The 13,887-nt window shown below is 43.6% G+C and overlaps 1 protein-coding gene and 1 long non-coding RNA gene across 2 annotated transcripts in view; both read right to left on the reverse strand.

Moving 5' to 3' along the window:
* Nucleotides 1-13,797, reverse strand: part of KATNAL2 (katanin catalytic subunit A1 like 2) — a 53,618-nt gene extending 39,821 nt beyond the window's left edge. Inside the window, exons 1-4 of the mRNA XM_081319271.1 lie at nucleotides 13,669-13,797; nucleotides 1,690-1,760; nucleotides 1,152-1,318; nucleotides 302-338 (exon numbers count right to left, since the gene is read on the reverse strand). Coding sequence (XP_081175397.1) covers nucleotides 302-338; nucleotides 1,152-1,318; nucleotides 1,690-1,760; nucleotides 13,669-13,719 — 326 coding nt within the window. The 5' untranslated portion in view covers nucleotides 13,720-13,797. The remainder of the gene's footprint in view (nucleotides 1-301; nucleotides 339-1,151; nucleotides 1,319-1,689; nucleotides 1,761-13,668) is intronic.
* The window catches only part of LOC308663138, an 861,733-nt gene that overhangs the window by 272,516 nt on the left and 575,330 nt on the right, over nucleotides 1-13,887 (reverse strand). The gene's annotated exons all lie outside the window — the stretch shown is intronic.

Raw genomic sequence — 13,887 nt, forward strand, 5'->3', positions numbered from 1 at the left:
TCTTTACTCTACCCTACCCTACTCTTCTCTACCCTACTTTACTCTACCCTACCCTATCCTACCCTTCCCTACTCTACTGCTCTACCCTACTCCACCCTACCCTACCCTACCCTACTCTACTGTACCCTACCCTATCTATCCATCCATGCATCCATCATCCTTGCATCCATCCAAAACATTTAACATGTCGAATGCAATACCATTTGCATTTCAGAAGTGGGGGAGGAAATTCAATGAATCAATAAATGTGGCTACTACAGAATTATTACCTAAGGCCATGCAGCAACTACTTTTCTCTTACCTTTTTGCTTTCCCTCCACTTCTTGATTTATTATCTGCTGTGGAAGAGGAGAAAACAGCAGTTAACAAAAATATTAAATATTACTTTGAACAGAAACAAAGATGTTCTCAAGGTTGTGGTATGCTCTGGTTCGCTATCTGTTTGTGTGTGGGGGGTGGGGTGGGGGGGTTGTCTGGCTTATTGAACTGAACGCTCTCTGCTGTAGCACATCTACAGGGGTTTAGAAGGAAAAGGGCCAACATTTATTCCAGATGAATATTCCAAGGAATTTGGACTGTAAAAACCCAGAACGAACCTCTTGGACAATTATCTTGCTCAAAGCAAACTGAGATGCAAGTCAGCTGGAAGGAAAGTGGGGAGGTGGGGGCAGTTAAATCAGGGTTTCCCAAACTTAGCACGTCTGAATGTCAAGTCTCAGAATTCCACAGCCAGCAGGGCCATTGCTAAGAATCCTAGAGGTTCACACATCTTATAATGCCAAGGTTGGGAAATAGTTGATTTGATGATCTTCTAGGTCCCTTGCAAACCTTAATGCCACCGGAGCACCAGAGGGAAGGACAAGAAGCAATGGTTGGAAACTGACCAAAGAGAGAAGCAACCTGGAATTAAGGAGAAACTTCCTGACAGTGAGGACAATCAACCAGTGGAACAGAAGTTGCCTCCAGAAATCGTGGGCGCTCCATCACTGGAGATTTTTAAGAAGAGACTAGACATTCACCTGTCTGAGACAGTGTAGGTTCTCCTGCTTGAGCTGGGGGCTGGACTAGACGACCTCCAGGGTCCCTTCCAGCTCTATACTATTCTATTCAAAACAAAACAAACCAAAATCATTCTGAGCAACACGACGTACTGGATTCGGCAACTTTCTTGGTAATCTTGGGGTACTTTTGAAACTTGACGTAGTAGTAGCTCTCATATTCCATCAAAATGGTCTCTAGGTCGACGTTGTCGCACACTTCAAAACGACGCAGCCCACATTTTGTTTCCTGCTCCAGGGCATTAGCAGTCTCTACATACCTGGGAGTGACAGATTCGGAAAGTGTCAGTGTGTGATTGAAGCTTCAGAAAGGTAGTTATTTAAGACAGAAGTTTTGTACAGGAAAAAAAAAAGAGAGGAAAAAGTATAAGACAGGGCCGAGGATCGCCGATTCAGGAATCAACTCTCTGCATTATTAATTATTATTATTATTATTATTATTATTATTATTATTATTATTATTATTATTATTATTATTATTTGTAAACACGTTGGATTCCAACTCCAGTCGTGCTGAGTCAGACTGGCTGGGAAGACAGCTGACCTTCATTATGGTAAACTCCATGAAATTTGCTCATGGCAAGAATTACGCTTTCGTACTGGGCATTTTGCAAAGCGAGTGAATGCTCACCCTTCTTCCGTTAAATAATGCAAAATCAAAATGAGCAGATTTTTGCGCCGGCCTTCTGTTCGTATGTGCTCCTTTAAATAAAAAAGAGAGAAAACAATAAAATATATATAGCTCTGTGCAAGGTAAGCTTTGCTGACTGTAGACTGTAAGGTTTCCTGGGAAAAATCAGGCAATGTTTTAACAGGGATTATTATTATTTATTATTATTATTATTATTATTATTATTATTATTATTATTATTATTAATTATACATGACACTCAGTCAACTGAACACTCAAATTGACTGGCACTAATGGTTGACACGGGATTATTATTATTATTATTATTATTATTATTATTATTATTATTATTATTATTATAAAACTTTTATTCATAAAACATGAAACCCAGTCAACTGAACACTCAAATTGACTGGCACTAATGGTTGACACAGGTTTATAATGATGATGATGATGATTTTATTAGACTGAATTTTCACGTTTCAGGAATTTCTGACCTATAACTAACATACTACTGTGCAAAGAATCCAGAGAAAGAAATACTTTGGGAAATATTTAAAAGACAGAATGTATTTCTCTAATGGATTTAAAAGGCAGAAACCAACCCATCCACATACCCCCAAGTCTCTCTGCCCCAAACAGAAACCAGGTCTGCAGAATTGTAGATGTGACAATCTTGTCAGAAAGACTGGAGTCAGGAAACTGGGATTAGAAAGACAAAGATCCCTAGAATCAACAATGTCACACCAAAAAGTCTAAGAGTCATCAGCCACAGCCCCAGGGCAGCAGGATATGACCTTTGGGACATAATAGGATTAACCCACCACCACTCGAAACACAAAAGCCCAAGAAGGTATAAAAACCCACTCCATGTGGTCACTTTCTTTTCCAGAGCCATCTTTCTGTCTGGCTCTCCTCTTCAATAAACTGCAACCTTTTTTCTAAAGCAGTTGCCATGTTGTTTATTCCCGGCTTGGACTGGACCCCGATGAAGGTTTTTCCTTCAACACTACATTTGGTTAGAACTACACATGACTATCCAAGTATTAGTCCTCTCTCCGATGGTCAGCTTTAGATTGTATACTTCTTGGGATTGATACATTTTTAATGGATTTAATATACTGAAAGATACTGGTGGTGCGTTAAAGTCTTTAGGGCAAGTTCCCACGCAGTTCAACTGGACATACAAGCAAGGTCACAAGTATAGACAAAGTCACCTGAATCTCATCGAATTGGAATCCCATCAAATTCAAATTTATTGTCATTGTTATGTTTATCCAGTATGTTTTCACATACGTCTGCATAAGTGGTGGTCTTGCAAATTCGAATTTATTTAATAGAATAACAGAGTTGGAAGACCTTGGAGGTCTTCTAGTCTTCTAGTCCAAGGCTTTCCAAACAGTGGTACGGGTACCACCTGTGGTAAATTGGTACCTGACAGGTGGTACACGGCCATCCTAGGAAAGTGGTAGTGGAGGAGGGGAATGAGCTGAACTGGTGGCAGCACCGCACAAGCCTGAGGGAGAGATGGATGGAGCTACAGGGCTGTCGGGGCTCAGCAGAAGTGCCAGGATCAGCACCAGGCTCCAGCTGGAGCTCGGCACTGATCCTGGTGCTTCTGAGCCCAGAAGAAGCACCGATCAGCTGGAATGTTGCAGCATCTCCAGGGTCTTGTGGTTTACATTCAGATGCTTGGCAACTGATTCATCTTTATGACGGTCACAGTGTCCCAGAGTCACGTGAAGTGACCCAAACCTGCTGCAACCACCCAGCAGAGGGTGGGAAATAAAAACCAAACACCCTCCCTACCCCCGCTGCCAATCCTCAACAGAAATGCTCACAACAATGAAAACCTCGGACAGGAGGAAGAGCGCCGCTGAGCGGGCAGGCAGGCGTCTTGCTCGGCTGTGGCTTAGGGGGCACTTTTTTCAGTGCCATTGTAACTTCGAACAGTCACTAAGCGAACTGTTGTAAGTCGAGGACTACCTGTACTTCATCACTTTTTTCCTTTTTTTTCGGTCATCAAGTTTTTGACCCCTTGCTAGGCGACTGGTGGTCCTCGGATGTTGCCGTATCCTAAAAGTGGTGCAATGGGTGAAACGGTTGAAAAGCCCCGTTATAGTCCAACCCCCACTTCAGTCTCTTTTTTAAAAGCCTCCAGTACTGGAGCACCCACAACTTCTGAAGGCAAGTCATTCATTCCGCTGGTGTGCTTGTTGGTACCGTCAGGAAATTTCTCCCTAGCTTTAGGTTGCTTCTCCTCTTTGTTCAGCTTCCATCCGTTGCTTCTTCTCCTGCCTTCTGCTGCTTTGCAGAACAGATTGACACACACACACACACACACCTTCATCTTTCTGGCAGCCCCTCAAATATTGGAACACGGCTATCTAGTCACTGATTAGAGAGGGGTGACACGATAATCAGATCATTTCTGATTAGGTATCAACAGATATGCAATCAGGGATAATCAGCATGGGGAAATTAATGTTTGTATGTACGGTCACTGACAAGGAAAAGATTAGACAGGAGACAAGAAGCACATAGAAAGAAAACCCCCAACACCACCTGTTTGCAGAATGTCCTCTCTGCTACTCAGGAGACACCCCACCCCACCCCCCCAAAAAAATTCCTTTAGAGAGAACTGGCTTTGGAACTTGCTAATTGCAGATAGCCGCGCAAGCTTGCAGGATCGCTAATTAAACTAAATAAGATAGCAGAGCTGAGCTAACTTGTGGCTAGCCCCTTCCCAGGAAGTTCGACCTGTGCAAGGAATAAAAAGTTGAGGAAGGGGATCGCTCGTCCAAGTCATCTCTTTTCCCCTGCAAGAGAGGGAAATTCTGGGGAATTTGTGGAAAGGGGTAAGAAAATGCACAAAATACCTTTTAGCCAGCTAGGCAGTAACATGAACAGAGAGAAGGTGAATGGACTCAGTTACAGGGGTGATGGGGGCACTGCTGGAAAACCTGAAGGACTAGGTCAGGGACAGATTGTCATGGAGACAATCTGTCTATGTCAGGGGTCTTCAAAGTTGGCCCTTTGATGACTTGTGGACTTCAACTCCCAGAATTCCTCAGCCAGCTGAGGAATTCTGAGAGTTGAAGTCCACAAGTCATCAAAGGGCCAACTCTGAAGACCCCTAAGAGTCTGGATCCAAGTCTGCAGTTTCATCAAATGGCCGACTGAGGAATTCTGGGAGTTGAAGTCCATAAGTCATCAAAGGGCCAAGTCTGAAGACCTCTGGTCTGGATCCAAGCCTGCAGTTTCATCAAAATGGCCGACTGAGGAATTCTAGGAGTTGAAGTCCACCAGTCATCAAAGGGCCAAGTTTGAAGACCCCCTGGTCTACATGATTGCTAAGAACAAGCTCTGATTTGATGGCACATAATCAATCAAGCCATGGCCTTCCCAGTTGCAATATATGGCTGTAAAAGTTGGACCACAAGAAAGGCTGAGCGCCAAAGAATTGAGGCCTTTGAACTCTGGTGCTTGAGAAGACTCCTGCAAGTCCCTTGGACTGCTAGGCGATCAAACCGGTCAGTCCTAGAGGAGATCAACCCTGACTGCTCTGTAGAAGGCCAGATCCTGAAGTTGAAATTCAAATACTTTGGCCACCTAATGAGAAGGAAGGACTCACTGGAGAAGAGCCTCATGCCGGGAAAGATGGAGGGCGAGAGAAGAAGGGGACGACGGAGAAGGAGGTGGCTGGATGGAGTCACTGAAGCAGTAGGCGTGAGCTTAGATGGACTCCAGAAGATGGTAGAGGACAGGAAGGCCTGGAGGAACGTTGTCCATGGGGTCGCGATGGGTTGGACACGACTTCGCAACTAACAACAAATCGATCGATCGACTGAAATAAACCTTCTGCCCTCTGGACTGATTTCACAGGCTCTCTCTGCATACTAAGTGTGGGCTTCCAAATCACAGCTCTTATCCTAGGGCAAGATAATCCTCTTTTACTTGACCGCATTAATATAATAAACCACTCTCTTTTTTGAATCAACTTAATGCAAGTAAGAATTTCTGAGGAGCTGGAGCACCACCTAGTGGCCCTAAAGGGAAACGCTAATTTTTTATTTCAATGCCTTAAAGGTAATGATAAAGGTTCCCCCGCACACGCGTGCTAGTCGTTTCCGACTCTAGGGGCCGGTGCTCATCTCCGTTTCAAAGCCAAAGAGCCAGCGCTTGTCCGAGGATGTCTCCGTGGTCATGTGGCCGGCATGACTGGAGGCCAAAGGTGCACGGAACGCTGTTACCTTCCCACCGGAGTGGTCCCTATTTTTCTACTTGCATTTTTATGTGCTTTCGAACTGCTAGGTTGGCAGAAGCTGGGACGAGTGACAGGCACTTGCTCTGCTATGCGGCACTCGGGATTCGACCCGCCAAACTGCCGACCTTCTGATCGACAAGCTCAGCATCCTAACCCACTGAGCCACCGTGTCCCTTACAGAACATTACAGTGTTTTAATACTAGGAAAGTTGGAAGAAAGAGGTCAAGTAGCAGCAAGGTGGGTTCACTCAGTTGCAACAGCAATGGGTGCATCCCTGGAAAACCTGAAAGGCCAGTTTGGGGGACAGATCTGTCCACATCGACTTGATGGCCCCTCAATCTGTCAAGCATAAATTGAATTAACACCCTAATTTTTCAGGTTAGTCTCAAAAAGCCACGGATCGGAAGGGAGGAAAGGGGGAGTTGAATTTTAATGGGCTCTCAAAGATCGTGGGGACTTAGGGAAGCTAAAATCCTAATAATGCAAGGGGGAAAATAAAGGTAAACCTTGAAGATTTGGATTTCCTGACTCGAGAACCTTACTTTCTGGATCATGGAAAATGTCTGGAGCCGCAATCACCAGCAGTGACAGAGCCGAACAAGTCACAGTGTGAAGCAATGTGAGGTGGCCGTTGTGATGAGAAAAGGGCAATGGGGTGAGGGATGCTGGCAAGACAGAAACAAGGATCTAAATGCCAGGAGGAATAATAAGCAGGACATTTGATTCACCCTCTTTTCATCACCGGTCAAACTGTCTCTACGGAAGGAATTGCCGTTTGCAAGGGACTGTCTCTTTTGAAGCCTCTGATCCTCGCCACTTTTGAAGCAGTATGCCCTCCCATCTCCATGTAGCTTTACATCACACTCTTTCCTCTGTATGATGATGCCACCATGATTTGTAAATTGCAATGCAATCTGAGAAATGAGAATCAAGCCAGTTTGCAGATAATACAAATAGTCATAGAATAGAATAAAGTAGAATAGGAGAAAGAACAGAATAGAGTAGATTAGAGTAGAATAGAGTAGAGTAGGAATATATGGAACAGAATAGAATTTTCAGGTTGGGTGCAACTTTGAACGGTTGTTAAGTTGAACGGGTTAAAACTCAAGGACTACCTATAGGCCAGGGGTCCCCAACCCCCAGTCCGTGGACCGGTACTGGGCCACGGCATGCCAGCAACCGGTCTGCACAAACAAGCAAAGCCCCATCCACGGGATGCATGCAGCACACAAAACCACGCACTCTCCGGTCCATGGAAAAACCTCTCTCCACGGAACCGGCGGTCCCGGGTGCCCAAAAGGTTGGGGATCTCTGCTATAGGCTATCCAAAGGATCTTAATAGATGAGTAAGCTTCATGTTATGGAAAAGTTTGTTAACTACTTTTCAAAATTGCAGACATCCATACCAGCAGCAGTCAGGGAACTGATTTATTGGGAAATGGACAGCATTATTGCAAGATTATTTCCAAGTCCACCTGTTCAGCAGTGAGGTTCACGCTGGATGGAGTTTAGCAGACTGTGTGAGAAGGGCCAGCTGAACCTGGGGCATTTTTTTTAGAATAGAATAGAGCTGGAAGGGAACTTGGAGGTCTTCTAGTCCAGCCCCATCCAAGCAGGAGAACCTCCTTCTATTTTAACTGGCCTCCCTCTTGCTTCTGCTACCTCCATAAGCTTTCTTCCCTAAATTCCAGGCTCCAATGCTCAATAAAATATTTGTCCAGGTAATGATTTAAAAACTAACCAGCTGATGTAATTTAAGATGTATGATGTAATGTTGGGAATGACTCAGCAGGCTCTGTGTCCCTTTAAGAGCCAGCAGGGTCTGTGTCTAAGAGCCTTTGTATAAAAGGGAGGGCTCCGCAGATGTGTGCTCTCTCTTCCGTTTCCTACCGTAACTGCTGTGTGTTGGATCCTGCTGTGTTAACACGCGCATGTATATTGTTCCTGGTGTATGATATTGTGGATAGTATAAACCACCATTTAATATAGACCACTATTTACTGTGTTTACTCCTGGGTTATCTCAGCGCAATAAGACTGTGCATCCTCTGACAATATTGTTTATATTCTCAGACCAAAGAGACATATCGCATACATCTGCATTTGAGAGTGTAGTAGTGTACAATCAAACACACCCACGTGGATTTATACATGCGACCCAATTGGTCCCAAGCACAATGTTAAATCTTTATTTTTTAAAACAAAACAAAACAAAACGCAGAATTAATATGGGCCTTCAGGCTGCCAAAAATAAATGGTTACTATAGAAGCCGCAGATCTTGCACATGCGTAAAAGAGCCAAAACACTTAAAAGAACAAAACCTTACTTAAAATTCAGTTTAGGTTTATAGCGATTTACGCTTGCTCCTTTAATTGCTGTGTAGAATGCCACCATCTTAACAGCTATTGGTATTTCAATAGAGGTTTAAGTGTTTAAAGTTTAATAAGCTCCCAGTCCTTGAACAAAAAAATGGGTGTAATTAAAATTTCAATTACTGTAAGGGATTTTTGGTCCACACGATTAATAAAAGCTTAAGGCACTTAAACAGGAGCTAGTTTTTAAATGCTAAAAGCACTTCCCTAATTAGCTTGAATGCTTGCAGAGCACACATTATTCATTTCCTAAAATGCCACACATTGTTTCTTTCGCAGCTGCCAGTAGATGAATTAGGGTGCAATCAAGATTTAGCAATACAGTCAGATCTGATACTGTTCTTCCAATTTTAATAGTCCAGGCCTAGTTTGTTCAGCATTTATCATGGACATTTTGGTGCCTCTCCTCCATCTTCAAGAAGGCACCCGAGTCCTATTAAAAAAAATTGATTAGTGAGTTTAAACGAAAATAAAGTGTTGAATGCGATGTGTGTCAAACCCGTCAGTCGTATTTCTAAAAGCCCCCTTCCCTAGCGGGGCACTCTTCAGATGTAGCTGATGACAGCTCCCATCGTTCACTCGTCGGTTGGCTTGGGTGGCGGGTGATGGGATATGTAATCGGCACATCGGAGGGTGAGCAAATTAGGAAAGGAAGGAGCCCAGTTAAGTGGATAAAGCGCAGGGAAAATGTACGCATTTCTTTTATTTCTCTTCAGTCGACACAGGTAGTCCTTGACTTATGACCAATTTTCTGTCGCTAAGAGAGACGTTTGTTAAGTGACTATCGCCCCGTTTTACGACCTTTCTCGCTGAAGTTGTTAAGTGGATCGCTGCAGCTGTTAAGTTAGTGGCTTGGGGGTTGAACGAATCTGGATTCCTCATTGACTTTGCTTGTCAGAAGGTCACAAAAGGGGATCCAACCGTCAGAAATCTGAGTCAGCTGCCAAGCGTCTGAATTCTGAACATATTCTCGCACAGCAGCAGGCATCTCAATCACAAAGCCCCCAATATTGTATAAAAGCCCATCTCCTCTCAACCCAATTTGTTAGTCATCCCAGAAAGATGCGCCCGTCGCTGTGCGTTTCTGGCTACCAAATAAATGGAGACCTCCTTTTCAACTGCAGCCTGCCTTCAATTCATTTTTCTAGGATGTTTCTCCCGGCTTGGAATAAGAACAGGACCGGATTTTACTTCCAACAGTAGTTACAGGTAGTCGAGTTACGACGGTATAATGGAGCCTAAACCGATGATGGTTGTAAAGTGGATCAGTCATACGACCGACCCAATTTAATGAGCTCTTTTGCAGTACTTGATAGGAAAATCCACGCTCATTAAGCAGACACCAGGGTGGTTAAGGGAACGAAAAACTGCCAAAAACTAGAATTACATGCTGGCTTTTAGCAAAACTGTCATAAAACACTATCACGTGACTTGGGATGCACGAAATAAGCTTACCCCTCCCGCTCACCCCAGTAAGTCTGTCGGAACAGTCACTATGTGACCGGTTGTTAATTGAGGATTACCTGTATTAAAATGCTAAACCAATTCCATTTTGCAAGGAAAGTTAGTGCTCTGCCATTACAGAGCAGCCAAAATGTCACAAAACATGGGGTCAGAAAGGAACGTGAGGACAGGACGGTATTACGTTCTTTGCAACAGGGATACATTGTGCCAATCAGGAGTATGAGAAATTAGTAAAAGGGGAAAGGTTTATGCGATCTGAAGAGAAACCTGTATCAAATGTTTTACAGATGGCACTGGCCACCAGCAAGGTTAGCCAAAATGTTTAAAAATATGCCAGATAGTTGTTGGAAATGTAAACATTATTACCATGTATGGTGGACATGTGTTAAAGGAAAGAGGTGCTGAGCAATAATACATACGTGGCTAGAAAAGATGTTGGGAAAGCACGCAGATTTTAAGCGCGAGCTTTTTTTTTTTTACTAGGTATAATGCCAGAAAAGGTCAATAAACAAAGTAGATACTTGATTTTACATGCGATAACAGCGGCAAGGATCATATTCGCACAACATTGGAAAAATGAAGAAACACCACCAGAGGAAGAAATAATTTAAAAAAAAAAATACTAGAATGTGCAGAAATGGACAGACTTACTATGAGGTTGAAAGAAAAAGAAGAAAAAGAATACTGTCAAATTTGGGACTTATTATATCAATGGCTGGAGAAAAGGATAAAGGACTAGGAAAATAATTAATAATAATAATAATAATAATAATAATTAGTAAATAATAATAATAATAATAAATAGTAAATAATAATAATAATAATAATTAGTAAATAATAATAATAATAATAATAATAATAATAATAATAATAATAATAATAATAATAATAATAATAATAATAATAAAAAAATGTGAGTGCAGCAAAATCATGCAAACTAGACACGACCGAGTTGCTAAACTAATCCACTGGGCATTGTGTAAAAAATACAACTTGCCTGTGTCTGAAAAGTCGTGGGAGCATAGGGTGGAAAAAGTTGTCGAGAATGAGAGGGTGAAGATCTTGTGGGACTCCTGAATACAGACAGATCACCATTTGGAACACAACACGCCAGATATCGCAGTTGTAGAGAACCGAAGCGTACAGCTGATTGATATCGCTGTACCAGGAGATGCCAGAGTCGAAGAAAAAGAACTGGGAAAAATTACGAAATACCGCGACCTGGCCATCGAAACTGCGCAATTATGGATGAAACGTGTAACGGTGACACCCATTGTCATTGGGGCACAGGGAACTATGTCCAAAAACTTTGCAAAATACATCAAGAAATTGCAGCTTCCTGCAATAACTCCAGCAAAGCTACAAAAAACTGCACTACTCGGAACATCTTACATTTTAAGAAGATACCTGGTTGATACCTAGGATGCTGACAGCAACCCGTGTCAACCATTAGTGCCAGTCAATTTGAGTGTTCAGTTGACTGAATTTCATGTTTTATGAATAAAAGTTTAATAATAATAATAATAATTAGTAGTAGTAGTAGTTGGAAGGGACCTTAGAGGTCATCTAGTCCATCCCCCTGCTCAGGCAAGAAACTCTATACCATTTCAGACAAATGGCTGTCCAGTTCTTAAAAACTTCTAGTGTTGGAGAATTCACAGCTTCTGGAGGCGGGTTGTTCCACTGGTTAATTGTTCCAACTGTCAGGAAGTTCTAGGTTGCTTCTCTCCTTGGTGAGTTTCTATTTGCCGCTTCTCGTCGCTTTGGGGAACAGCTTGACTCCCTCTTCTTTGGGGCAGCCCCTGAGATACTGGAACACTGCTATCCTGTCACCCCTCATCCTTCTCTTCATTAAACTAGACATTCCCAATTCTAGCAACCATTCTTTGTATGTTTTAGCCTCCAGCCCCATGATCATCTGTGTTGCTCTTCTCTACAGTCTTCTAGAGTCTCAAGATCTTTTTCACATTACATTATTATTCTATTTATTTGTAGCCTGCCTTTATTATTTCTTCAAATAATTCAAGGTGATGAATACATCCAACACAAATTCTTCCTCCTATTTTCCCACAATAACAACCCTGTGCCATGGGTTGAGGTCAACCTCACAGGGTTGTTATTGTGGGAAAAGAATAAGAAGAAGATGGTGTGTTATATATGTATATTCACCACCTTGAGTTATTTGAAATATAATAAAGGCAGGATACAAATAAATCAAGAGTGATTGGCACAGTCTCCCAAATAGCTTTCATGCCTAAGGCAGGACTAGAACTCAGCATCTCATGGTGATTGGCCCAAAGTCACCTAGCTGGCTTTCACAGCTAAGACGGGACTAATTGTTCCTAACTGTTCTGACTGTCAGGAAATTTCTCCTTAGTTCTAAGGTTGCTTCTCTCCTTGGTTAGTTTCCATCCGTTGCTTCAGGTGCTTTGGAGAATAGCTTGACTGCCTCTTCTTTCGGGCAGCCCCTGAGATACTGGAAGACGGCTATCATGTCACCCCTAGACCTCCTTTTCATTTAACATCCCCAATTCCTGCAACCGTTCTTCATGTTTTAGCCTCCAGTCCCCTGATCATTTTAGTTGCTCTTCTCTGCACTCTTTCTAGAGTATTTATTTTGTATTGTTTTAATTATTATTATTTTACATTTTGTAAAGTATACTGCCCAGAGATGCTTGTGGAGATGGAGACAGACCACCCAGAGACCTTCTCTTCATTAAACTGGACATACCCAATTCCATCAACCGTTCCTTCCTTATGTTTTAGCCTCCAGCCCCCTGATCCTCTTTGTTGCTCTTCTCTGCACTCTGAGTCTCAACATCTTTTTTACATCGTGCTTGACCAGGTGGCTGGGCTAGATGCCCTCCAAGGTCCCTTCCAGCTCTATTCTGTTCCATTTCTATTCTATTATTAAGGAGAAACTTCCTTTCAGTGAAAACAATTAACCAGTGGAACTGCTTGCTACCAGAAGTTATGAATGCTCCATCACTGGAGGTTTTTAAGAAGAGACTGGACAGCCACTGGTCTGAAATGGTCTAGGGCAGGGCTCTTCAAACTTGGCCCTTTTATGATTGGTGGACTTCAAGTCCCAGAATTCCTCAGTCAGCCATTTTGATGAAACTGCAGGCTTGGATCCAGACTCTCAGGGGTCTTTAAACTTGGCCCTTTTATGACTGGTGGACCTCAACTCCCAGAATTCCTCAGCCAGCGTTTCATAAAAATGGCCGACCAAGGAATTCTGGGAGCTGAAGTCCACCAGTCATAAAAGGGCCCAGTTTGAAGAGCCCTGAGAGTCTGGATCCAAGCCTGCAGTTTCATCAAAATGGCCGACTGAGGAATTCTGGGAGTGGAAGTCCACCAGTCATAAAGGCCAAGTTTGAAGATCCGTGGTCTGGATCCAAGCCTGCAGTTTCATCAAAATGGCCGACCGAGGAATTCTGGGAGCTGAAGTCCACCAGTCATAAAAGGGCCCAGTTTGAAGAGCCCTGGCATAGGTTCTCCTGCCTGAGGAGGGGGGGCTGGACTAGATGACCTCCAAGGCACCTTCCAGCTTCTATTCAGATTCCGGCCTGGAATGAAGCGACGGGAAAGGCCGGGCACGTGGAGGATGGGGGGGGAAGCTCCAGCCCTTTCCATCTCCACCCGTTCCAACGTGGCTCTTCGACAGAGGGAGCCAAGGCGGAGAGGCCCAACTCAGACCGAGCGGCTCAAACCTCGAGATTAACGGCAAGCCGCCCTGTGACAAGGGCGCTGCAAAGCGCATGCGCCGCGCGGGCGCGACTTCCCCAGCTCGCGGGCGCCACGAGCCCCGCCCCCCTCGCCCACGGTTACCATAGTTACTGGGAAAACAAGGGACGGGTTCCCTTTTCACTCACTTCTTCTCTGACCTGGTGCGTCGTTCTCAACGACTGATAAGTTAGCTCCATTTCAAGAGTGCGACTGAGGAGAAAAAAAAACAAAACAAACCCGAAGCGACTCCGCGTTCCTATTATTATTCTGCTAGGGCTTCGCTCCCTTTTCAGCCGAGAAATTAGGCGGACCAATCAATGTCCTGCAACGGGCAGCGGCTTAGCCAATACTAACGAGGCGAGGGG

The sequence above is a fragment of the Vipera berus genome (genome assembly GCF_964194415.1).
Source record: "Vipera berus genome assembly, chromosome: 2".
In the NCBI taxonomy this organism is placed as follows: domain Eukaryota; kingdom Metazoa; phylum Chordata; class Lepidosauria; order Squamata; family Viperidae; genus Vipera; species Vipera berus.